Here is a 25,986-nt window from a genome sequence, read left to right as displayed (position 1 = left end):
TTACTAGGATAAAATGTCAGGAATTGTGAAAAACTGAGTTTAAATGTATTTGGCTAAGGTGTATGTAGACTTCCGACTTCAACTGTACATGTTGTACTTGACTTGTTTCTCCCAGGAAAGGAGATTTTATTTGGAGCAGTTTAGTCATTCTCCATTGATGTCTCATCATCTTAACCACAGCAAACACGGGGGATTATGCCCAGCGCCTCTTTGTGTGACTGCAGATTCTTGTAACCCCCGGACGTATTTACGCCAATTTTCTTTTGAGAGTTGTTCACCGAGTTTGGTGAGTGAGCAAGGATCGTGCCATTCACAGTTGTTAAGATATGATGCATATTTTTAGATCAAATCTGGTAGATGACGCCCAGAGCCCTGCGATCCCACTGACGAGCTACGTGCTCCTCATATATTGAGACAACTCCACGTCAGCCATGTTGCCTAGATCTTTCCACCTCACTTAATAAAGACACTGAGAGAAAACCAAGGATCATAGCTGCATTAGATACATGGGTTTTCTATTTAAAAAGTAGGCCTACAAGAATTGTTGGAGAAATAAATGTTTTTTTGCTCAAATCACCTGGAGGGCACCTCTGTAAAGTACGTGAAATTATTATTGCACACCGCCTAGTTAACGCATTCTGTTTGAAATAGATGTGGTGTGCGTTGCATTCTGCCAGGGCATACGGAGAGAGAGGGGGAGAGACTTGTATTCAGGCTGAGTTATTGGGATGTTCGCTGATGGACAGAGATAGCGAGGGCCATTTACATTTCAAAGGCTTAGGGAGCCTGACTGTTCATTAATTACCAGCTCAATCTCCGCCCACACCGGAGTGAAGGAGAGGCTACCTGGTTAATTACCTGGTCAAATGAAGGGACATTTTAAACAACCTGATTGAGGCCAAGGCTTTACCTTTACAGGGCCACTCAAGACCCCCGTTCAATAGAAGCCGGGGTTTTTAGGTATTATGCCATCAATGACTTATCATCCATCTTTCTCTCTCTCTCTCTTCCTCTGTCCCTGTCTCTATCTTTTCCCCCTTCTTTTCAACCCTCTCTCCAGGACCTCACTACACTGGTGGCCAACGGCACCATCAGCAGCAAACCCCCAGTGACCCTACGACTAGTCATCCCAGCCAGCCAGTGTGGCTCCCTTATTGGCAAGGGAGGGGCCAAGATCAGGGAGATCAGAGAGGTGAGAGACTTCAGAATATCTACCTGCATTCAGTTACCACAAGTTAACCATGGTCTCTATTCATTCCATATCAAGGAAGCTCAACGTTACAGCAGGATTGAAATGTAAAGGCAATGTTCCCACGTTAGCAGAGACTGCATTCACGGTATACGCTGCATATGTCAGCTCAATAGGAAATGACCTTTACATTTCTATCACATAATCTGTAATGTTTCAGCAATACAGATTGAATAGAGCCCCAAAGCAAAAACAAACTGGCACCCAGGCTAGCTAAATTGAGGATCCTCGTCATACCTCCCTATCACCTCTGTCCACAGCTTCGTATCTGGATGAGCTGACACTTGTTTAAAGAAAGCTACGATAAAGGGATGATGATTGAGTTGGTGGAAAATATCAAAAACATGGTTGACTTGAGGCAAGAAACAAGTCCCTTTAGAGTAAAAAAAAAGTCAGCCATTTTACGTGACTGTAGCCAGAGTGGGGAGATAGTTAGTCCCTTCCCTGATCAGCGCTCCAGGCGACTATATGCCAGTCTGTTTCATGTCTGGTTTGTGTTTATCTCAGGGGCACTAAGCCACTATCGGGAACCATACACGATATCCTGTGGTCAGGATGCGCTATGTATTCTGTTTGTTCAAATAGAGATGCAGTTGCACTGTGCCTTGACTCTACTGCAAGCTGATTTTACTTGCAGAGCACTGCTATTTGTATGCAGGTCTTTACATCCATCCATCCATGACCACCCAAGGTTTAGTGCTAAGCTTATCACAAAGTCACTAAGCTTACTCTGTGAAATGAGGGGGAAAACCCCTTTTTTCATCTCTGGGTCATTCCACAAAATGTCCCCTTTGATATTTTAAGTAGAAATGATGCTCCGATGTTGGATGATTTTAAAAGCCTGTTATATTAAATGAAGTGCCCTTTAATATAGACCACATGGAACATTCAATAAATATGATTTTTATTATGAATACATTTATTATGATAAATACATCTCTGTGCACTCTCTGTGACTTCTCTGAAGATTTTAATCCACTTAACTCCAACATTTATCCAGGTTTTCACCATCATTGTAAAGCCCTAGTTATTTTGTTGCTTTTACAAAGTCATTTCTGAAGATTACTTTTTATTTCATGTGATTAGTGATTCATTTTAAGGTTAAAAAAAATGTTCACCTGACCCACATTGTAAGGTCTGTTACATTTTTATTTATTTTTTTATTTCACCTTTATTTAACCAGGTAGGCTAGTTGAGAACAAGTTCTCATTTGCAACTGTGACCTGGCCAAGATAAAGCATAGCAGTGTGAGCAGACAACAAAGAGTTACACATGGAGTAAACAATTAACAAGTCAATAACACAGTAGAAACCAAAGGGGGAGTCTATATACAATGTGTGCAAAAGGCATGAGGAGGTAGGCAAATAATTACAATTTTGCAGATTAACACTGGAGTGATGAATGATCAGATGGTCATGTACAGGTAGAGATATTGGTGTGCAAAAGAGCAGAAAAGTAAATAAATAAAAACAGTATGGGGATGAGGTAGGTGAAAAAGGGTGGGCTATTTACCAATAGACTATGTACAGCTGCAGCGATCGGTTAGCTGCTCAGATAGCTGATGTTTGAAGTTGGTGAGGGAGATAAAAGTCTCCAACTTCAGCGATTTTTGCAATTCGTTCCAGTCACAGGCAGCAGAGTACTGGAACGAAAGGCGGCCAAATGAGGTGTTGGCTTTAGGGATGATCAGTGAGATACACCTGCTGGTGCTACGGATGGGTGTTGCCATCGTGACCAGTGAGCTGAGATAAGGCAGAGCTTTACCTAGCATGGACTTGTAGATGACCTGGAGCCAGTGGGTCTGGCGACGAATATGTAGCGAGGGCCAGCCGACTAGAGCATACAAGTCGCAGTGGTGGGTGGTATAAGGTGCTTTAGTGACAAAACGGATGGCACTGTGATAGACTGCATCCAGTTTGCTGAGTAGAGTGTTGGAAGCCATTTTGTAGATGACATCGCCGAAGTCGAGGATCGGTAGGATAGTCAGTTTTACTAGGGTAAGCTTGGCTTCGTGAGTGAAGGAGGCTTTGTTGCGGAATAGAAAGCCGACTCTTGATTTGATTTTCGATTGGAGATGTTTGATATGAGTCTGGAAGGAGAGTTTGCAGTCTAGCCAGACACCTAGGTACTTATAGACGTCCACATATTCTAGGTCGGAACCATCCAGGGTGGTGATGCTAGTCAGGCATGCGGGTGCAGGCAGCGACCGGTTGAAAAGCATGCATTTGGTTTTACTAGCGTTTAAGAGCAGTTGGAGGCCACGGAAGGAGTGTTGTATGGCATTGAAGCTTGTTTGGAGGTTAGATAGCACAGTGTCCAAAGACGGGCCGAAGGTATATAGAATGGTGTCGTCTGCGTAGAGGTGGATCAGGGAATCGCCCGCAGCAAGAGCAACATCATTGATATACACAGAGAAAAGAGTCGGCCCGAGAATTGAACCCTGTGGCACCCCCATAGAGACTGCCAGAGGACCAGACAGCATGCCCTCCGATTTGACGCACTGAACTCTGTCTGCAAAGTAATTGGTGAACCAGGCAAGGCAGTCATCCGAAAAACCGAGGCTCCTGAGTCTGCCGATAAGAATATGGTGATTGACAGAGTCGAAAGCCTTGGCAAGGTCGATGAAGACGGCTGCACAGTACTGTCTTTTATCGATGGTGGTTATGATATCGTTGAGTACCTTGAGTGTGGCTGAGGTGCACCCATGACCGGCTCGGAAACCAGATTGCACAGCGGAGAAGGTGCGGTGGGATTCGAGATGGTCAGTGACCTGTTTGTTGACTTGGCTTTCGAAGACCTTAGATAGGCAGGGCAGGATGGATATAGGTCTGTAACAGTTTGGGTCCAGGGTGTCTCCCCCTTTGAAGAGGGGGATGACTGCGGCAGCTTTCCAATCCTTGGGGATCTCAGACGATATGAAAGAGAGGTTGAACAGGCTGGTAATAGGGGTTGCGACAATGGTGGCAGATAGTTTCAGAAATAGAGGGTCCAGATTGTCAAGCCCAGCTGATTTGTACGGGTCCAGGTTTTGCAGCTCTTTCAGAACATCTGCTATCTGGATTTGGTTAAAGGAGAACCTGGAGAGGCTTGGGCAAGGAGCTGCGGGGGGGGGCGGAGCTGTTGGCCGAGGTTGAAGTAGTCAGGCGGAAGGCATGGCCAGCCGTTGAGAAATGCTTATTGAAGTTTTCGATAATCATGGATTTATCAGTGGTGACCGTGTTACCTAGCCTCAGTGCAGTGGGCAGCTGGGAGGAGGTGCTCTTGTTCTCCATGGACTTCACGGTGTCCCAGAACTTTTTGGAGTTGGAGCTACAGGATGCAAACTTCTGCCTGAAGAAGCTGAATGAACTGAACTCTCGTTTTAATATGTTGTAACTATTCCTTTTTAAATATATTTTTCTAAAGAAACATTGGACATCTAATAGTTAAATCAGTGTAAAAGCAGGTGAGCTGGTTCTACTCTCTTTTGACATTTTCTCCTGTTTTGTGGTGGAAAACTGAGTGGGTCAAACATAACTCGTCAACTCTGTTACTCACAGATAGACAGGCTAGACATTTTTTAAGAAATCAATCAATTGTGAAGCTTGAATTCAATTGCCCCTCCCTGTTGCACACAACAAGCTTCCATTCCCTTGTCACAAGAGGATTTATGGCTGATTTAAGATGAAACCTTGTTACGGTCAACCCTGTTAATTTATTTGTCAAAAAATAAATGTGCCTCTTGAGATGGGAAAACATGTTTTTTATTCAATTGAACATGTGCTTGTCATGACAGAGTGTAAAAATTTGGTGAAATAAATGTTTAAAAAAAAAACTAAGTTACACTACCCAAACGGGACTCATTTTGTGGAACGACCCTTCTATTTTTGGGGGTATTTTATTATGATCCCCATTAGCTGTTGCAAAAGCAGCAGCTACTCTTTCCTGGGGTTCACACAAAACATGAAACATAATACAGAACATCAATAGACAAGAATAGCATACTTTTTTTTTAAAGGTCAACAAACCATAGAGATTGACCAATGTCAGTGTGATTATTAGAATGCCAAATCTTTCTGAATCAGTGTAATCCTTTCCTGAAACCCCTATCATTGGCAGAGCACCGGAGCACAGATACAGGTGGCAGGGGATTTGCTGCCAAACTCTACTGAGCGAGGGGTGACGATATCGGGGAGTCAGGACTCTGTAATCCAGTGTGTCAAGCTCATCTGCACTGTAATCCTGGAGGTGGGGCGCCGTTTCTCTCCTTCTCCCTTTCCAATCCCCCTCACACACACACATCCATAACCATGGGTGGAATTCAATCAAACCTACACTACACTGTTACTGGAGTAACAATAACAGTGTTTCGGCATTTTCGTGGCACAAGAGCAATGTTATATTTGTCCAGCTTGGGTGTTATCCATAGTGTTGATTTGATTGAATTACTGCCATACCAAGAATATAGATGAGAGGTAATAATAGCCACTAACAGATCCACTAATCTGAGCCTTAGGGAAATGTGGAGCATCCGTCCTGAAGAGCCAGCTAAAGTGAACTTCTCCTCGGCTCAGAACACATTAGTCAGCATCCTCTGGTCTTTGCTCGCGGACCCTATTAGACTCTGAGAAACCTTATTATGGAGCAGCCTGATGAGGCAGTCACAGAGGAAAGCACCCTGGCTCAAGTTTTCCATTGTTGGAAAAGAACATCAAGCTCTTAACCCAAAAACAAACTGACCTGCAGCAAAGTGTGTTCACCTTTAAACAACTGTTCTCTTGAGAAACAGGAGTGGGGGGAAAGGGAAAAAAACTACCCAGAGCATTATTTCCTTCCAATGTGTACAAGTCTTTTTTGCATGGACCTGCCTAACAGCTAGTATGATCCAGTTTTCCAGGGCTTTCTTCAAAAGGCATGCAACTTTCATTAGGATTGTCTTCCAGCAGGGTCTTGCTTTTGGCTTCAGGATGTAAATTATGCAAAGTTATACAAAGAATATGCTCCCGCAGATAAGATGCTCCACATTTCCAGAAGACCATGCATGCATCCTTATGATAAATTATACAACTTCCTGTGTGTTGTTTTACCCATTTTTTGTTTCCTTTTGTAATTTGTGAGTTTCTGAGTTCTCTCTGAATGGGAGTAGGTTTTTGTCAGTTAAGTGTGTGTGTGTGTGTGTGTGTGTGTGTGTGTGTGTGTGTGTGTGTGTGTGTGTGTGTGTGTGTGTGTGTGTGTGTGTGTGTGTGTGTGTGTGTGTGTGTGTGTGGAAGGCAAACCTAACCCAACAAACAAACCCAAGAACAATCCAATCAACCCTAAAGAGCTGCTGTTTCAATGGTTGAACTGTTCAATTAATGACTAATGTCACCATGAGAAAAACAAGGTGACAAATGTCATGTAAATGTCATTAGTAGTTTAATACACCATTCATTGTCATCCTGCTTCAACGCCATTTGCTCCATTTCTTTCCCTCCCATACAGCATAAGTGACACAACATTAGCTACATTTAAAAGATCAAATCCATCACACACATTTTTTACTTGCATTTGTCATATTTATTTTAGTGTTTAAAGGTGTTTAGATACGTCACCACACCAGACCTTGTCCTCTGTTTGACTCCCCAGTCTCCCCCGAAAGGTGCTACTATTCCTTACCGGCCCAGCCTCTCCCCAGGAGCACTTCTCATCTCTGGCAACCAGGTGGGAACACCACAAACACATCCCTGTATAGATGTATCGTGTGAAATATAGTCCAGTGTACTTATTGAGGGACTTTAGAGCACAATTCTATGTAAGATCTCTAGTTATGGTTCATGGTTCCTGACCCAGTGTGAATACAAGAGGTTATTTGTATGTATTTGTGTGAGTGTAGGGGGATGAGATTGGGGGTGGGGGAGATGTCAGGACCGCCATGGTTTAAAACATTTTAGCCACTGTCTATAGACCTTTAGCGTTGGGCTGGACCGCGGTGGAACCTGGTTGCTATGCCTGCCTGTCCTGGGGATCCAAACCCTGTTACAGTATATGAGCTGTCTGAGCCTCTGACATGGTATTGAGTTGAGAGAGTGCTCATAATAAGATATCTTAAGTCCAGTCAATACACTCCAGAAGGAAGAAAAATGTTAAATATTTTACTTTACATTTCAGAGGAACAGAAGAGGTTTTCAGTTAAACATTTCAGTTGGAAAATGAATGTAGTCGGTGGAATTTACCAATATATCTGTATGGTTTTATGATGTTGAAAATGCTCTGGGATGACACTTTAAAAGGCTCGTACTCCTTGATTTATTACATGAATTTAGCTTCCATGTTTTTACTATTAGTGTATCTGCTTTGCTTATCCTAAGTACTCTGTGTTTATAGCAGAGGAGGCTGCTGGGAGGACCTATAAGAGGACAGATTAATTGTAATGGCATTAATGGAACGGAGTCAAACACATCAAACAGATGGGAACCACATGTTTTACTCTATTCCGTTTATTCCAGCCATTACAATGAGCCCATCCTCCTATAGCTCAATCCACTAGCCTCCTCTGCTTTACAGTATGTAACGAATGAGATTCCTTCAAAAGCCAAATGAATATTTGTTCTCCCTGTGTCCTGTGTGTATGCTCAGGTGTTTGAGGCATCAGACTTTACCCCCCACCCTCTGTACTCAGTCTCCCAGGGGGGGCTTGACCTGCAGCAGGTGAGTGTTAGATGAACTGAGGTTACACTAACATCTCAAACTATGAATACAAAAGTGGTCCAAAGTGGAACTTTGAGCTATAATAACATTGAACAAAATAACCATTTGATTAAAATGGATTAAACAAAGTACTGTACATTTGATGTGGGAAGTACATGAAGCAGTTGACAGGCTACATGGTGTTCTAGAATAATCTTCACAGCTCAGTGTATGAGGTTGGTATAGGGTTTGGAAAGTGAATCTGGGATGTCAAAAAGTGGGTAGCACATCATTGGCCTGATATTCTAAAACAACAGCTGAGCCTAATCTGCAGCCATTGTTCCAACATAGCATCACAAACATGATAACTGCTGTGACTAAATACCACAAAGCATTCCATTACCCCTCTACCAACCATTTCATATTACCCCCTCATCTTTTCATATCAGTCTAACTGTCACAAATAGGCTATAGGGACCTAGAGTTTATAACTCTATAAACTATGCTAGTCAGTGCTGGTTGGATGCTTGTCAGAGCTGGTCTGACCAGCATGGTCTAGTTGGTCAAGGTGGTCTGACCATCATGGTCTAGTTGGTCAAGGTGGTCTGACCAGCATGGTCTAGTTGGTCAAGGTGGTCTGACCAGAATAGTCTAGCTGGTTTTGCTGGTGACCAGCCTTCGCTGTGTTTTGGACACTGATGACCAGCCTTCGCTGTGTTTTGGACACTGGATTTTACAGTCAACAAAAATATAAACGCAACATGTAAAGTGTTGGTCCCATGTTTCATGAGCTGAAAAAAGAAAAATCCCTGAAATTTTCCACACGCACAAAACTCATATTTCTCTCAAATGTTAAGCACAAATTTGTCTAAATGTATCCTTCGCCAAGATAATCCATCCACCTGACAGGTGTGGCATATCAAGAAGCTGCTTAAACAGCATGATCCTTACACAGGTGCACCTTGTGCTGTGAAAATAAAAGGCCACAATAAAATGTGTCATTTTGTCACACAACACAATGCCACAGATGTCTCATCATTATCATATTTCCCAGCATGCTCTATTGCAGTTGCTTTTTTGAATTGTCTGTACATTGATTTGTTATGTAATCTTATGCTACACAAAGGTAAATAACATACATTGTTCTAAACCAATCCAATCTGTTAGTTGGACTTATTCAAACCGTAACTGAAATGGTTGTTCCAGTTTAGATGGTTTTATTTATTTCAATTAAAAAAATTCCCTGGCAGACATTATGCTTTTTTGGGGAGGAGGGGAAAAAAGTTACAATTGTTGGATATCCCCAGTCTGGCTCAATTCCATAGGAATTAAACATTACTTTGCAAGCCAGCATGATGTGACTTGGTTTTTCATAAGCTGGTCACCAGTGTCCAAAACACAGCAATGGCTGGTCACCAACAAAAACACAGCGAAGACTGGTCACCAACAAAAACACAGCGAAGACTGGTCACCAGCAAAACACAGCGAAGGATGGTCACCAGCAAAAACACAGCGAAGGATGGTCACCAGCAAAACACAGCGAAGGATGGTCACCAGCAAAAACACAGCAAACCACTGCGAAGACTGGTCACCATAAAAACACATTGCAGGCACCACGAAAACACAGCATAGACTGGTCGCCAGCAAAACCACAGCATAGACTGGTCGCCAGCAAAACCACAGCATAGACTGGTCACCAGCAAAACCACAGCATAGACTGGTCATCAACAAAAACACAGCGAAGACTGGTCACCAGCAAAACCACAGCAAAGCACTGCGAAGACTGGTCATCATAAAAACACATTGCAGGCACCACAAAACCACAGCATAGACTGGTCACCAGCAAAACCAGCACCTACACTGGACCACCAGGGTCCTGACGGGCCCTGTACAGTACACACATGGATACTGTATGTATAGCAACACATCTCTTCTTGATGTTCTCGGGGAGGTGAAACAGCCTGTGGTGATTCACACCGTAGCTAGCTATTGTAATCATTTATTTGAGAATGGCTCTGGGAGCCTCCCCCGCGGTTCTTCTGACACATAACTGAACAAACCAATTGTAAAAAAGAAACATTTCCAGTGGTTAGATCTGGTCCCTTTTGTCAATTCTGATTATTGATTCTGCTGTGTCTCTCCTAGTGATCAAGATATGACAGTATTAGCCATGGTCTGACCATGTTTCCTGTTCTTCCAGTTTATTGTGTGGTTTTGGTGCATAGTAGGGGCGCATATACAACCTCTCCTCCAGATTATGGCCATGGAGTGGTAATACAAGTCAGACTGCTGCCGGCGGTCAGAATTTAGTTTAGCTAAGTGCTGTCTGGCCTGACCATGGGGATACATGGACACCACCCTGACTAATGAGAGAGTAGGAGGATAGAACTGAGGGCTGGGAGGAGGGGAGAGAGAGGAAGGGAACAGAGAGAGGAGGGGAAGAGATGGATGAGAGAGGAGGGGAAGAGAGAGGAGGGGAAGAATGGGGAGATGGAGAAGAGAGAAAGGAGGGAAAGTCATGGAAGGGGGGTGAGAGAGAAAGGACAGGGAGAAGAAAGGAGAGAGAGTGCAGGAGAGTTGAGGTAACAGAGAGTGGAGATACTACAGAGGGCATGTTACAGAGTATGGAGGTTGGTTAAATTGCAACCCCCTGATGATGTCCAACTTATATGTGCTACCTGTGCTGTGCTTATTACATTCATGCATTGTATGGAATTCATAATGAAGTTCATAAAAAGTATGACCAACTGTGGTCCTTTGTAGCTCAGTTGGTAGAGCATGGTGCTTGTAATGCCAGTGTAGTGGGATCAATTCCTGGGACCACCCATATGTAAAATGTATGCACACATGACTGTAAGTTGCTTTTGATAAAAGTGTCTGCTAAATGGCAGTTATTATAAGACCTTCATAAGGCATTCTGTGTTTCTATTCAAAATATTCAAAATCTTAGAAGTATTTGCCCCCCCCACACACTACATGGCCAGAAGTATGTAGACAACTGCTCGTCGAACATCTCATTCCAAAATCATAGGCATTAAAATGTAGTTGGTCCCCCCTTTGCTGCTATAACAGCCTCAATCCTTCTGGGAAGGCTTTCCACTAGACATTGGAACATTGCTGCGGGGACTTGCTTCCATTCAGCCACAAGTGCATTAGTAAGGTTGGGTGATTAGGCCTGGCTTGCAGTCGGCATTCCAACTCCTCCCAAAGGTGTTCGATGGGTTTGAGGTCAGGGCTCTGTGTAGGCCATTCAAGTTCTTCCACACCGATCTCGAAAAAAACATTTCTGTATGGACCTTGCTTTGTGCACAGGGGCATTGTCATGCTGAAACAGGAAAGGGCCTTCCCAAAACTTTTGCCACAAAGTAGGAAGCACAGAATCATCTAGATTGTCCTTGTATGCTATATCATTAAGATTTCCCTTCACTGGTACTAAGGGGCCCAAACCATGAAAAACAGTCCCAGATCATTATTCTTCCTCCACCAAACCATACACAGTTTGCACTATGGATTCCAACAGGTAGGGTTCTACTGGCATTCGCCAAACCCAGATTTGTCAGTCAGACTGCCAGATGGTGATGCGTGATTCATCATTCCAGAGAACGTGTTTCCACTGCTGCAGAGTCCAATGGTGGCAAGTTTTACACCACTCCAGCCGATGCTTGGCATTGCGCATGGTGATCTTAGGCTTGTGTGCTGCTGCTTGGCCATGGAAACCCCATATATGAAGCTCCCGACAAACAGTTATTGTGCTGACGTTGCTTCCAGAGGTAGTTTGGAACTTGATAGTGAGTGTTTCAACCGAAGACAGACCATTTTTACATGCTACGTGCTTCAGCACTCGGCGGTCCCGTTCTGTAAGATTGTGTGGCCTACCACTTCACGGTTGAGCCGTTGTTGCTCCTAGATGTTTCCACTTCACAATAACAGTACTTAGAGTTGACTGGGGCAACTCTAGCAGGGCAGAAATTTGTTGGAAAGGTGGTATCCTATGATGGTTGAAGGTCACTGAGATTTTCCTTAAGGCCATTCTACTGCCAATGTTTGTCTATGGAAATTGCATGGCTGTGTGCTCGATTTTATACACCTGTCAGCAACTGGTATGGCTGAAATAGCCAAATCCACTCATTTGAAGGGGTGTCCACATTTTTATATATGTAGTGTACTTAGCGATTGTTGATATAGTAAACTGTATAAATATGATATATCAGTGATGCACTTATATACACTGTCTGCTAAGTGGTTATTGGCATAACACTGTTTTATTACTGTCATTTGCCTAATGTAGAGTGATCTCTTCCAGGCCTACACTGTACAAAACCAATATGGAATTCCTCATACAGAGGTAAGTGGGGTTATATATACTGTAGTTACCATTAGCAGTATAAATATACTTTCATTTATTTATTATACCGCAAAGTATCCAAACTGCTATTGAACTGTTACGAGTAACCTTACAATCCCACTGTCATTTGATATGTTCTTTCTCCCTTTGTGTCCTAGTTGGCCAAGCTACATCAGCTATCCATGCAGCAGAACATGCAGCAGAACATGCAGCAGAACATGCAGCAGAACATGCAGCAGAGTACCATGTGCCAGCAGGCTACAACCATTCTATCCGGTATGAGTTTACTGTCCTTTATTTAGCCCACATGTCAGTCAAATACATTTAACTATATGGATATTCACAAGGGTAACAGGTGCAAGTTGTTGTAGGTGTGAGTAGCAATAGGTAAAGCTGTAGGAGACTTAGGCATCGGACAGTATACATCCAGACCAGAACTAATGCCCTCTCTTGAATGCTGATCTTAGTGTAACAGGTTGGCTTTCAGTAACTACAGAAGAGCTAGATTTTGGCTTGATATTTACAGTAATCATCTTTCATTCTATTAGTCATGTTTTCCTATCAGCTGCCAAATATCAGTCACATCAACAGTTTGTCAGGGAATGATGAGCAGAGATAGAACGTCTCCTGTTAAGATCTGGTATCTGTTTCTCCAGTAGCGAGAGGGAAGGGATCCATGTCATTAGCCCAGCTGATTATGTGCTTGTGGGAGTGAAGATGTGAAGAAGCTCCCAACAGTTTTCTCTCATAAATGGCTCTCCATATCTGGCAGTGAAAAGGGGAACTATTATAAGAAATGATGTGTTCCACCCCAGTATCATAGAGCCTGGAGAAATAAAATACACAATGGCGTGTTAAACAGAAGTCTATTCAAATGGAAATGAGCTGCTTAGCTAAATCTAGCCGTTATACCACCAAAAATATTTCTCATGTATCATGTCATTTTTGCTGGTTTGCTTGACCTGCAAGCCAAATGTAAAAGATTAATATATGAATGACTGTGTGAAAGGGTTTGTTAAGTCACGTATTCTCTCTCTCATTAGGAATGGACTCAAACTCATCGCAGGAGCTCCTTATTCCAAATGATGTAAGCAGTAAATTAAACAATATTACATTTTACATGTCAGTTATTTTATCATACCTCCTTCGGGTTAAGTCTACTCCGGAGGTGAATTGAAATACCAATTCAATTCTAGGATTGGAATTGGAATTGGAAAAATACTAATAGAAAATAACTGCCACTTTTCAATCATTGAATGAGAATTTCAGTTCATCTCCTAAATTTACTTAATGAAATGGAATTTACTACCAACCTGAATGCTTTTAACCAGAACAATCTACCGAAGGATTAATACCAAACAACACACCAAACAGCAGCAGAAGTCTACTGCAGGCTTAATACCAAACAACACACCAAACAGCAGCAGAAGTCTACTGCAGGCTTCATACCAAACAACACACCAAACAGCAGCAGAAGTCTACTGCAGGCTTAATACCAAACAACACACCAAAGAGCAGCAGAAGTCTACTGCAGGCTTAACACCAAACAACACACCAAACAGCAGCAGAAGTCTACTGCAGGCTTAATACCGAACACACCAAACAGCAGCAGAAGTCTACTGCAGGCTTCATACCAAACAACACACCAAACAGCAGCAGAAGTCTACTGCAGGCTTAATACCAAACACACCAAACAGCAGCAGAAGTCTACTGCAGGCTTCATACCAAACAACACACCAAACAGCAGCACAAGTCTACTGCAGGCTTAATACCAAACACACCAAACAGCAGTAGAAGTCTACTGCAGGCTTAATAGCAAACAACACACCAAACAGCAGCAGAAGTCTACTGCAGGCGTAATACCAAACACACCAAACAGCAGCAGAAGTCTACTGCAGGCTTAATACCAAACACACCAAACAGCAGCAGAAGTCTACTGCAGGCTTAATACCAAACACACCAAACAGCAGCAGAAGTCTACTGCAGGCTTAATACCAAACAACACACCAAACAGCAGCAGAGGTCTACTGCAGGCGTAATACCAAACACACCAAACAGCAGCAGAAGTCTACTGCAGGCTTAATACCAAACACACCAAACAGCAGCAGAAGTCTACTGCAGGCTTAATACCAAACAACACACCAAACAGCAGCAGAGGTCTACTGCAGGCGTAATACCAAACACACCAAACAGCAGCAGAAGTCTACTGCAGGCTTAATACCAAACACACCAAACAGCAGCAGAAGTCTACTGCAGGCTTAATACCAAACAACACACCAAACAGCAGCAGAAGTCTACTGCAGGCTTAATACCAAACAACAAACCAAACAGCAGCAGAAGTCTACTGTAGGCTTAGTACCAAACAACACACCAAACAGCAGCAGAAGTCTACTGCAGGCTTAATACCAAACAACAAACCAAACAGCAGCAGAAGTCTACTGCAGGCTTAATACCAAACAACACACCAAACAGTAGCAGAAGTCTACTGCAGGTTTCATAACAAACACACCAAACAGCAGCAGAAGCAGGAACATCATATCACACATGTAAACAACTCCGATGCTTGAAGTTTCAAGGCGTGCGAGAGACTGTGGTCTTGGGTAACATCAAAGGTGGGAAGGGGAGACAACAAACAAATTATCCAAGTCATTCTAACCCCAGAGTAACCCAAGGTCGTGGGCATTTTGAGAAGATATGGATCCGTTGGTGTTATTGTCTGGGTTCCAGCTGCAGTGTCTCGGAGTGACTCCCATGAGTACCCAGTTAATCCTCTCTTGTTCCCTGACCTACTTACACACTCTCTCTCTGCTGTCAAAACAGACAATAAAAAACAGCTAGAGATCCTCTCCCTCTCACTCAAACACAGCATGTGATGCCTCTCCAATCACAGAGCAAGAGACGGAGATGCTGTAAAACATTGGGAAAGGCACTACCCTGATGTGTCCTCTGTGATAATCTAGCACTGACTGGCATAGGCTGTCCAACTGTGTGAATTGATCAGACTTCATGTACTCTACAATCTTGAACTGAATCGTACCATGACAGAGTGCAATAAGCTCTCCTGTTTAAGATGGCATGCCAACCAACCAGACATAACTCTTGAACAATGTCACCACTTCTCTCCAGCAAACCCTTAAGTATCAAACCTTCCAATCAGTCAGTGGAATGGCTGGTACTGTAGTGTGGTGCATGACAGGGACAGCTGAGTCTAAGCTCCAGCCATTGTTCCAGAGAGGACTTATAGCCCTGGATGAGCCCTCTCTCTCTTTCTCTCTGTGTCTCTGGCTCTCTCAGGCATAGCAGAAACCAAAGACCGCAGACCAGTGGAGGATTTAGGATCCATTCTCAGAGGTCCAGTGGGAGATTTAGGCTGGGTGCATCTCAATATTCTAAAACGGTTTCCTCTCCTCATCTGCTTTCTTTTATCTTCATCTGCACTGATCTGAATACATAGAAGCGGTGAAAGCGATATGGTGTGCACACACCAGGTATTTGCTTTCCCCTGTCGTTCCCTTCCATACTAGTGCAGCTGAATAAAGAGAAAGAGAAGGAGGGAGGAGGCTACATAGATGAGAGAGAGAGAGAGAGAGAGAGAGCTTTAGTCAGCAGTACTTCTGCCCAGGGAAGATTTAGCCTGGAGAAAATGGTGACTCTCCCACCACCCTATCCTTCTTCCTGTGTCCTTTCAAATTACAAATTCAGCTGGAATTCTAAGAAAATATAGGCCAGTTACAGTAGCAGCTGAGGTGAGGCATACAGTGTTACTGTACTGTGTATGTCCTGCATAGCAAAGGTAATCACTAATGAACACAGTGGTCTATTACCTGCATGTTATTAACCTGGATCTACACTAAATCCGGAAGCCCCTAGAGCTCCTACATTACCTCTGAAAATTGCCCTGTAAACATTCAAAACAAGCCTTCTACTCAACATTGTTTTGGGATTACAATGGCCTAGACAGAAGTCTTCCTATACTTCCAATGCAGTTCATTTTTCACAATCAATTAAGCATCAAGACAAATTGATTCAAGTTGCTCAGAACTAATGTATTGTTCTGAGGTACTGATTCTCCCTCCCAGCAGGGGGGAGTCCTGGTCATTATCTCTGATCCCAGGTCTGTGCTAGTGCTGCTCATCGTCTCCCTGGGTTGCTCTTAAGCCTGGCTGGGCTGTGCCAACACCTAGCTAGCTGCTCCCTGAATAATATGATGTGCCAATAATAGCCAGGGAGACCAACCATGATGCTGTGCGAACAATGAAATGCTGCTGAGCAGGACAGTGACTTCTCAGGAAGGAATATGAATTATAGGGAGAAGGACAGGAGCAGGAGAGCAGTGTGTGGGTGTGTGTGTGTGTGTGTGTGTGCGTGTGCGTGTGGCGCAGTGGCCACTATCAGTCATCCGTTGTTAAGCTGCCAAAGCACACATACTGGAAGTACTCCATCACTGTCTAGGCCTCTCGCCGTTTATCTGACAGCATAACCTCTACCTCTGGGGCCTGACACCCTGCACTCAGGCTTAGACCCTGGGCCTATACACTGATCCTTAAGCCTAGGTTTCAGAATGGTTCCAGATAAACAAACTGGTTGGAATGAAATGGAACATGTCACATCCACTAGATTCCTAATTGATGTTCTATTTGATGAAAAGTTATCCTGGAAAGATCATATTAAATTTCTCTGCAGCAAAGTGATTAAATCTGTTGGTATCATCAGAAAGATTTGTGGTTTGGTTTATGAGGCTTGCTTAACTCTTTACTATAGCTTAATTTACCCATATCTCATTTGCTATAATATTGTCTGGGCCATTACATATGCCTCCTACCTACATATGCCATCTCCTTGCGTTAGGAGGTAGGTGCAGGAGAGCATGGATGTCTGAGAAGCGTACTTTAATTGGCAAGTCCACCAACACAGGTATGGCACAATCAAAAAAAGTAAAACGCCCTCGACAACAGAGAACCCGTACAAACGCACGGAGGAACAAACAAAGCTCAGACAATAACACACTCTTATTAAATCCGCGAAAACAAGAAATAGGGCATAATCTCACGGAGCTACATCAATAAAAGAATAAAAGAATAATCCCGCACAAACCTCTTCTAAGTAGCCACCCGTTGCCTTGATGACATCTTTGCACACTCTTGGCATTCTCTCAACCAGCTTCACCTGGAATGCTTTTCCAACAGACTTGAAGGAGTTCCCACATATGCTGAGCACTTGTTGCCTGCTTTTCCTTCCCTCTCATCCCAAACCATCTCAATTTTGCAACTGCACTTGAAGAAACGTTCAAAGTTCTTGACATTTTCCAGATTGACTGACCTTCATGTCTTAAAAGTAATAATGGACTGTCGTTTCTCTTTGTTTATTTGAGCTGTTCTTGCCGTAATAAGGATTTGGTCTTTTAGCCAATTTTCCTTATTTATTTATGTTTTAAATTGTACCTTTATTTAACTAGGCAAGTCAGTTAAGAACAAATTCGTATTTACAATGACTGCCTACACCGACCAAACCCAGATGACGCTGGGCCAATTGTGCGCCACCCTATGGGACTCCCAATCACGGCCGGTAGTGATGCCTCTAGCACTGAGATGCAGTGCCTTATACCGCTGCGCCACTCAGGATAGGGCTATCTTCTGTATACCACCCCTAACTTGTCACAACACAAATGATTGTTTCAAACGCATTAAGAAGGAAAGAAATTCCACAAATTAACTTTTAACAAGGCACACCTTTTAATTTAAATGCCTTCCAGGTGACGTCAAGGCAGAGGGTGGCTACTTTGAGGAATCTCAAATATAAAATATATTTATATTTTTGTGGTTACTACATGATTTCATATGTGATATTTCATAGTTGTAATGTCTTCACTATTATTCTATAATGTAGAAAATAGTCAAAATAAAGAAAAACCCTGGAATGATTAGATGTGCCCAAACTTTTGACTAGTACTGTATATTGTAAATAGTTTTACAAGCCCTTGGGCTTCCAACCACACCTGCACACCTTTTTTTAAACTTTTTTTATCTATATTGTTGTTTATCATTTATTTTCATTTATCATTTAATTTAACCTAAACCTAGCATTATCCTCTGGCCTTGGCCCTGCTGAGAATGTTAGCTAAGACCCCGAATAAACTGATGTTAGCATCATGTAAACTATTGTCAGCATCTTATAAACTAATGTCAGCATCTTATAACCTAATGTCAGCATCTTATAAACTAATGTCAGTATCATTGAAACTAATGTCAGTATCTTATAAACTAATGTCAGCATCTTATAAACTAATGTCAGTATCATTGAAACTAATGTCAGCATCTTATAAACTAATGTCAGTATCATTGAAACTAATGTCAGCATCTTATAAACTAATGTCAGCATCTTATAAACTAATGTCAGCATCTTAGAAACTAATGTCAGCATCTTATAAACTAATGTCAGTATCATCGAAACTAATGTCAGCATCTTATAAACTAATGTCAGTATCATTGAAACTAATGTCAGCATTTTATAAACTAATGTCAGCACCTTAGAAACTAATGTCAGCATCTTAGAAATGAATGTCAGTATCATTGAAACTAATGTCAGCATCTTATAAACTAATGTCAGTATCATTGAAACTAATGTCAGTATCATTGAAACTAATGTCAGCATCTTATAAACTAATGTCAGTATCTTATAAACTATTGTCAGCATCTTAAAAACGAATGTCAGTATCATTGAAACTAATGTCAGCATCTTTTAAACTAATGTCAGCATCTTATAAACTAATGTCAGTATCTTATAGTCTAATGTCAGCATCTTATAAACTAATGTCAGTATCTTCTAATCTAATGTCAGCATCTTCTAATCTAATGTCAGCATCTTCTAATCTAATGTCAGCATCTTCTAATCTAATGTCAGCATCTTCTAATCTAATGTCAGTATTTTATAAACTAATGTCAGTATTTTATAATCTAATGTCAGCATCTTATAAACTAATGTCAGTATCTTCTAATCTAATGTCAGCATCTTCTAATCTAATGTCAGCATCTTATAAACTAATGTCAGAATCTTATAAACTAATGTCAGAATCTTAGAATCTAATGTCAGCATCTTATAAACTAATGTCAGCATCTTATAATCTAATGTCAGCATCTTATAAACTAATGTCAGAATCTTAGAATCTAATGTCAGCATCTTATAAACTAATGTCAGAATCTTAGAATCTAATGTCAGCATCTTATAAACTAATGTCAGCATCTTATAAACTAATGTCAGCATCTTATAAACAAATGTCAGTATTTTATAATCTAATGTCAGATAAAAAGAGACAAACCAGCCGGGTGTTATGTTTTGAATTATTTTCCCATTAGGTTTTCTATTAGCCGAGAGATGCCTCTATTCTGGGTCGTGTTCGGGAAGTGATTTGTTTGCGAAGTCGCCACGGCGATGGAAATCAATAACCTTTTAGCCATTCAGATTAATGAGAGGCAAATGTGCCCCCCCCCCCTCTCTCTCTCTCTCTCCTGTCTGTTTTATTGGGGCATGGAGCACTGCAATTAAGGAAGAGGTTGGAAAAACTGTGTGTTTGACATGCATGATAGATGACGGGGCCATTGCAGACAAACAATGTGATCACAATGTTTAGAGAGGTGTACATTTCATACACAAACTGTAGAAGGCCAATAAAAACATGTACACACATTCTCAACACAAGCTTTCACAAGTATTGTCTGCAGTTTATCATTATTAATAGTTAGCATACTCAGCATCATCAACACCACTGTCATATAGCCTACAGTAGCTTTGTTTGATGTATTGCAATATTGAGACTTTTGAAACAACTCTCGAAACAATTGCAACGTAATAAATAACTCTTAGACAATCTGAATGCAATCAAGTGCTGAGACTCTCTGCACAGATATCCACTGCATATAGCTCTCCATCCATCCATCCATCCATCCATCCTCCACTCCATCTATCTACCTATCTATCTATCTATCTCTTGCAGCTGATAGGCTCGATCATCGGCCGGCAGGGCGCTAAGATCAATGAGATCAGGCAGATGTCGGGGGCTCAGATCAAGATTGGCAGCCAGCTAGACGGGACCAGTGACCGTCACGTCACCATTACAGGCACACCAGTCAGCATCAACCTGGCCCAGTACCTCATCACCTCCTGGTAAGGCCACTGGCTGATGCGATCCAGTCTAACCAATCAGTGCCGGGGGAGGGAGAGGTGATTCTGTTTCCATAACTGTTAAGGGCAAAGGTTAAATGTGATTTTTCGGTGTTTTATATATATTTCCACGCTATGAGGATTAATAGGGTGAAAATTATGATAATGCCCTTTTAGTGTAAGAGCTGTTTGTAAAACCACCTGAAATTTCTGCCTGTTTTGATTGGGTAGAGTTTTGGCCTTATTTGTGACATCACCAGGTGCTAAATTAGTTAAGGTATCAATAAGAAAGAGAGTTCCAAACCTCTCTGCCAATAACGGCTAGTTTTCAGTTTTCCCCCTCTCCCTTCAGACCACTCTCAGACAGTCCTAGCTAAATTATTGCTTGAGAAATTGTTATTTGCTAAGAATCTACACTGAACAAAAATATAAACGCAACATGTAAAGTGTTGGTCCCATGTTTCATGAGCTGAAATAAAAGATCCCAGAAATGTTCCATGAGCTCAAAAGGCTAATTTTTCAAATTTTGTGCACAAATTTGTTTACATCCCTGTTAGTAAGCATTTCTCCTTTGCTACGATAATCCATCCACCTGACAGGTGTGGCATATCAAGAAGCTGATTAAACAGCATGATCATTACACAGGTGCACCTTGTGCATCTTAATATTAAGATGGCACCGAAGAACATGGCTGACGTTTTACATTCTCCCATCCAATAAAATTGATGAGCTACTATTGTTACCTACATGTCACATGTGCAACCAGAGAAAAGAAAATCCTAGACCACCTTTACTCCACATACAAATCTGAAAATCTGACCATAATTCTATCCTCCGGATTCCCGCTTACAAGCAAAAACTAAAGCAGGAAGTACCAGTGACTCGCTCAATACAGAAGGGGTCAGATGACGCGGATGCTACACTACAAGACTGTTTTGCCAGCACAGACTGGAATATGTTCCGGGATTCATCCAATGGCATTGAGGAGTGCACCACCTCAGTTATAGGCTTCATCAATAAGTGCATCGACCACGTTGTCCCCACAGTGACTGTACGTACATACCCAAATCAGAAGCCATGGATTACAGGCAACATCTGCACGGAGCTAAATGGGTAGAGCTGCCGCTTTCAAGGAGTGGGAGACTAATCCAGACACTCATAAGAAATCCCACTATGCCCTCAGATGAACCATCAAACAAGCAAAGCGGCAATACAGGATTAAGATTGAATCCTACTACACTGGCTCTGACGCTCGTCGGATGTAGCAGGGCTTTTTTTTCATTTTACCTTTATTTAACCAGGTAGGCTAGTTGAGAACAAGTTCTCATTTGCAACTGCGACCTGGCCAAGATAAAGCATAGCCGTGTGAACAGACAACAGAGTTACACATGGAGTAAACAATTAACAAGTCAGTAACACAGTAGAAAAAAAAGAGAGTCTATATACATTGTGTGCAAAAGGCATGAGGAGGTAGGCGAATAATTACAATTTTGCAGATTAACACTGGAGTGATAAATGATCAGATGGTCATGTACAGGTAGAGATATTGGTGTGCAAAAGAGCAGAAAAGTAAATAAATAAAAAGAGTATGGGGATGAGGTAGGTAAAATTATGTGGGCTATTTACCGATAGACTATGTACAGCTGCAGCGATCGGTTAGCTGCTCAGAGAGCAGATGTTTGAAATTGGTGAGGGAGATAAAAGTCTCCAACTTCAGCGATTTTTGCAATTCGTTCCAGTCACAGGCAGCAGAGAACTGGAACGAAAGGCGGCCAAATGAGGTGTTGGATTTAGGGATGATCAGTGAGATACACCTGCTGGAGCGCGTGCTACGGGTGGGTGTTGCCATCGTGACCAGTGAACTGAGATAAGGCGGAGCTTTACCTAGCATGGACTTGTAGATGACCTGGAGCCAGTGGGTCTGGCGACGAATATGTAGCGAGGGCCAGCCGACTAGAGCATACAGGTCGCAGTGGTAGGTGGTATAAGGTGCTTTAGTAACAAAATGGATGGCACTGTGATAGACTGCATCCAGTTTGCTGAGTAGAGTGTTGGAAGCTATTTTGTAGATGACATCGCCGAAGTCGAGGATCGGTAGGATAGTCAGTTTTCCTAGGATAAGTTTGGCGGCGTGAGGCGTGCGGAATAGAAAGCCGACTCTAGATTTGATTTTAGATTGGAGATGTTTGATATGAGTCTGGAAGGAGAATTTACAGTCTAGCCAGACACCTAGGTACTTATAGATGTCCACATATTCTAGGTCGGAACCATCCAGGGTGGTGATGCTAGTCGGGCGCGCGGGTGCAGGCAGCGAACGGTTGAAAAGCATTCATTTGGTTTTACTAGCGTTTAAGAGCAGTTGGAGGCCACGGAAGGAGTGTTGTATGGCATTGAAGCTCGTTTGGAGGTTAGATAGCACAGTGTCCAAGGACGGGCCGGAAGTATACAGAATGGTGTCGTCTGCGTAGAGGTGGATCAGGGAATCGCCCGCAGCAAGAGCAACATCATTAATATATACAGAGAAAAGAGTCGGCCCGAGAATTGAACCCTGTGGCACCCCCATAGAGACTGCCAGAGGACTGGACAGCATGCCCTCCGATTTGACACACTGAACTCTGTTTGCAAAGTAGTTGGTGTACCAGGCAAGGCAGTCATGAGAAAAACCGAGGCTACTGAGTCTGCCGACAAGAATATGGTGATTGACAGAGTCGAAAGCTTTGGCAAGCTTGACAACTATTACAGACTACAAAGGGAAGCACAGCCGCGAGCTGCCCAGTGACACGAGCCTACCAGACAAGCTAAATGCCTTTTATGCTCGCTTCGGGGCAAGCAACACTGAAGCATGCACGAGAGCACCAGCTGTTCTGGATGACTGTGTGATAATGCTCTCTGTAGCCGATGTGAACAAAAACAGGTCAACATTCACAAAGCCGCTGGGCCAGACGGATTATCAGGACATGTACTCAAAGCATGCGCTGACCAACTGTCAAGTGTCTGCACTGACATTTTCAACCTCTCCCTGACCAAGTCTGTAATACCTACATGTTTCAAGCAGACCACCATAGTCCCTGTGTCCAAGGAAGTGAAGATAACCTGCCTAAATGATTACCGTCCCATGGCACTCACGTAGCCATGAATTGCTTTGAAAGGCTGGCCATGGCTCACATCAACAGCATCCTCCCGGACACCCTAGACCCACTCCAATTCGCATACCGCCCCAACAGATCCACAGATGATGCAATCTCAATCGCACTCCACACTGCCCTTTCTTACCTGGACAAAAGGAAAACCTATGTGAGAATGCTGTTCATTGTCTACAGCTCAGAATTCAACACCATAGTGCCCACAAAGTTCATCACTAAGCTAAGGACTAAACACCTCCCTCTGCAACTGGATCCTGGACTTCCTGATGGGCTGCCCCCAGGTGGTAAGAGTAGGCAACAAAACATCTGACACGCTGATCCTTAACACTGGGACCCTTCAAAGGTGAGTACTTTGTCCCCTCCTGTTTTCCCTGTTCGCCCACAAATGCATGTCCAAACACGACTCCAACACCATCATTAAGTTTGCGGATGACACAACAGTGGTAGGCCTGATCACCTACAACGATGAGACAGCCTATAGGGAAGAGGTCAGAGAATTGGCAGTGTGGTGCCATGACAACAACCTCTCCCTCAGTGTGAGCAAGACAAAGGAGCTGATCGTGGACTACAGGAAAAGTCAGGCCGAACAGACCCCCATTAACATCGACGGGGCTGTAGTGGATCGGGTCAAGAGTTTCAAGTTCCTTGGTGTCCACATCACCAACAACTATCATGGTCCAAACATACCAAGACAGTCATGAAGAGGGCACGACCAAACCTTTCCCCCTCAGGAGACTGAAAAGATTTGGCATGGGTCCCTAGATCCTCAAAAGGTTCTCCAGCTGCACCATCGAGAGCATCCTGACCGGATATATCACCGCCTGGTATGGCAACTGCTTGGCATCTGACCGTAAGGCGCTACAGAGGGTAGTGCGAACGGCCCAGTACATCACTGGGGCCAAGCTTCCTGCCATCCAGGACCTATATAATAGGCAGTGTCATAAAACATAAAATTGTCAGAGACTCCAGTCACCCAAGTTATAGACTGTTTTCTCTGCTACTGCATGGTAAGCGGTACCGGAGTGCCAAGTCTATGACCAAAAGGCTCCTCAACAGTTTCTACCCCCAAGCCTTAAGACTATTGATCAATTCAAGAAAAATCGTTCCGGACATATTACATTGACCACCCCCCCACTGACTCGGTACCGGTGCCCCTTGTATATAGTCCCGTTATTGTTATTCTTATTGTGTTACTTTAAATTTTTGTCTAATTGGTAAATATTTTTTAAACTCTTCTTGAACTGCACCGTTGGTTAAGGGCTTCTAAGTAAGCATTTCACGGTTGTATTCGGTTGTATTTCATTTGATTTGAATCAAAGGCCACTCTAAAATGTGCAGTTTTGTCACACAACACAATTCCACAGATGTCTCAAGTTTTGAGGGAGCATGCAATTGGCATGCTGACTGCAGGAATGTCTACCAGAGTTGCTGCCAGAGAATTTTATGTTCATTTTTCTACCATAAGCCACCTCCAAAATTTGGCAGTATGTCCAACCAGCTTCACGACCACATGTATGGTGTCATGGGCAAATGGTTTGCTTTTCTCAAAGTTGTGAACATAGTGGCCGATGGTGGTGGTGGGGTTATGATATCAGCAGGCATAAGCTACGGACAATTAACGCAATTGCATTTTATTGAATTTGAATGCACAGAGCTACCGTGACGTGTTCCTGAGGCCCACTGTCTTGCCGTTCATCCACAACCATCACCTCATGTTTCAGCATGATAATGCACGGCCCAATGTCACAAGGATCTGGACACAATTCCCGGAAGCTGAAAATGTCCCAGTTCTTCCATGGCCCACATACTCACCAGACATATCACCCATTGAGCATGTGTGGGATGCACTGGAATGTTGACAGCGTGTTCCAGTTCCCGCCTATATCCAGCAACTTTGCACAACCATTGAAGAGGAGTGGGAGAACATTTAACAGGCCACAATCAACAGCCTGATCAACTCTATGCATATAGAGGATATTTTGCACTGCTGAGGCAAATGGTGGTCACACCAGATACTGACTGGTTTTCTGATCCACACCCCTACCTTTTATTTAAGGTATCTGTGAGATACTGTATCTGTATTCCCAGTCATGTGAAATCCATAGATTAGGGCTTAATTCGTTTATTGAAATTGTCTGATTTCCTTATATGAACTGTAACTCAGTGAAATCTTTGAAATTGTTGCATTGTTGCATGCAGTATTTTTGGGGTTATTTTTTCACCATTTTAATTGAAAAAAATAACAGTACTTCATTGTTGCCCAGAAATAATTTTATATTTAGATCAAAACGGCTGCATTGGACCTTTAAATAACATGGTGATATGCGGTAATGATGCAGTTGTTCTCTTGTTCTGGTAATAATCCCTTAGAGAATTCATAGATCTGTATTGTATTGCAATGTATTGCATTGTACTGTATTCTATTCTATTGTATCGAAAGCCACTCG

The 25,986-nt window shown here is 42.8% G+C and overlaps 1 protein-coding gene across 5 annotated transcripts in view; it reads left to right on the top strand.

The window, feature by feature from the left end:
- LOC109869568 (poly(rC)-binding protein 4) overlaps positions 1–25,986 on the top strand; it is a 63,926-nt gene that overhangs the window by 36,872 nt on the left and 1,068 nt on the right. For 3 of the 5 annotated variants that reach the window (XM_020459797.2, XM_020459794.2, XM_020459795.2), the window contains 8 exons: positions 1,061–1,192; positions 5,348–5,476; positions 6,854–6,928; positions 7,844–7,915; positions 12,183–12,239; positions 12,398–12,515; positions 13,283–13,326; positions 20,230–20,399. In XM_020459797.2, the coding sequence (XP_020315386.1) occupies positions 1,061–1,192; positions 5,348–5,476; positions 6,854–6,928; positions 7,844–7,915; positions 12,183–12,239; positions 12,398–12,515; positions 13,283–13,326; positions 20,230–20,399 (797 nt within the window). The remainder of the gene's footprint in view (positions 1–1,060; positions 1,193–5,347; positions 5,477–6,853; positions 6,929–7,843; positions 7,916–12,182; positions 12,240–12,397; positions 12,516–13,282; positions 13,327–20,229; positions 20,400–25,986) is intronic. The other 2 variants (XM_020459796.2, XM_031804118.1) reach the window with 1 other exon arrangement.

The sequence above is a fragment of the Oncorhynchus kisutch genome, linkage group LG24 (assembly GCF_002021735.2).
Source record: "Oncorhynchus kisutch isolate 150728-3 linkage group LG24, Okis_V2, whole genome shotgun sequence".
NCBI classification, from domain to species: domain Eukaryota; kingdom Metazoa; phylum Chordata; class Actinopteri; order Salmoniformes; family Salmonidae; genus Oncorhynchus; species Oncorhynchus kisutch.
Note: the sequence above shows the minus strand (reverse complement) of the source record. Positions and strands in the feature narration are given on the sequence as shown.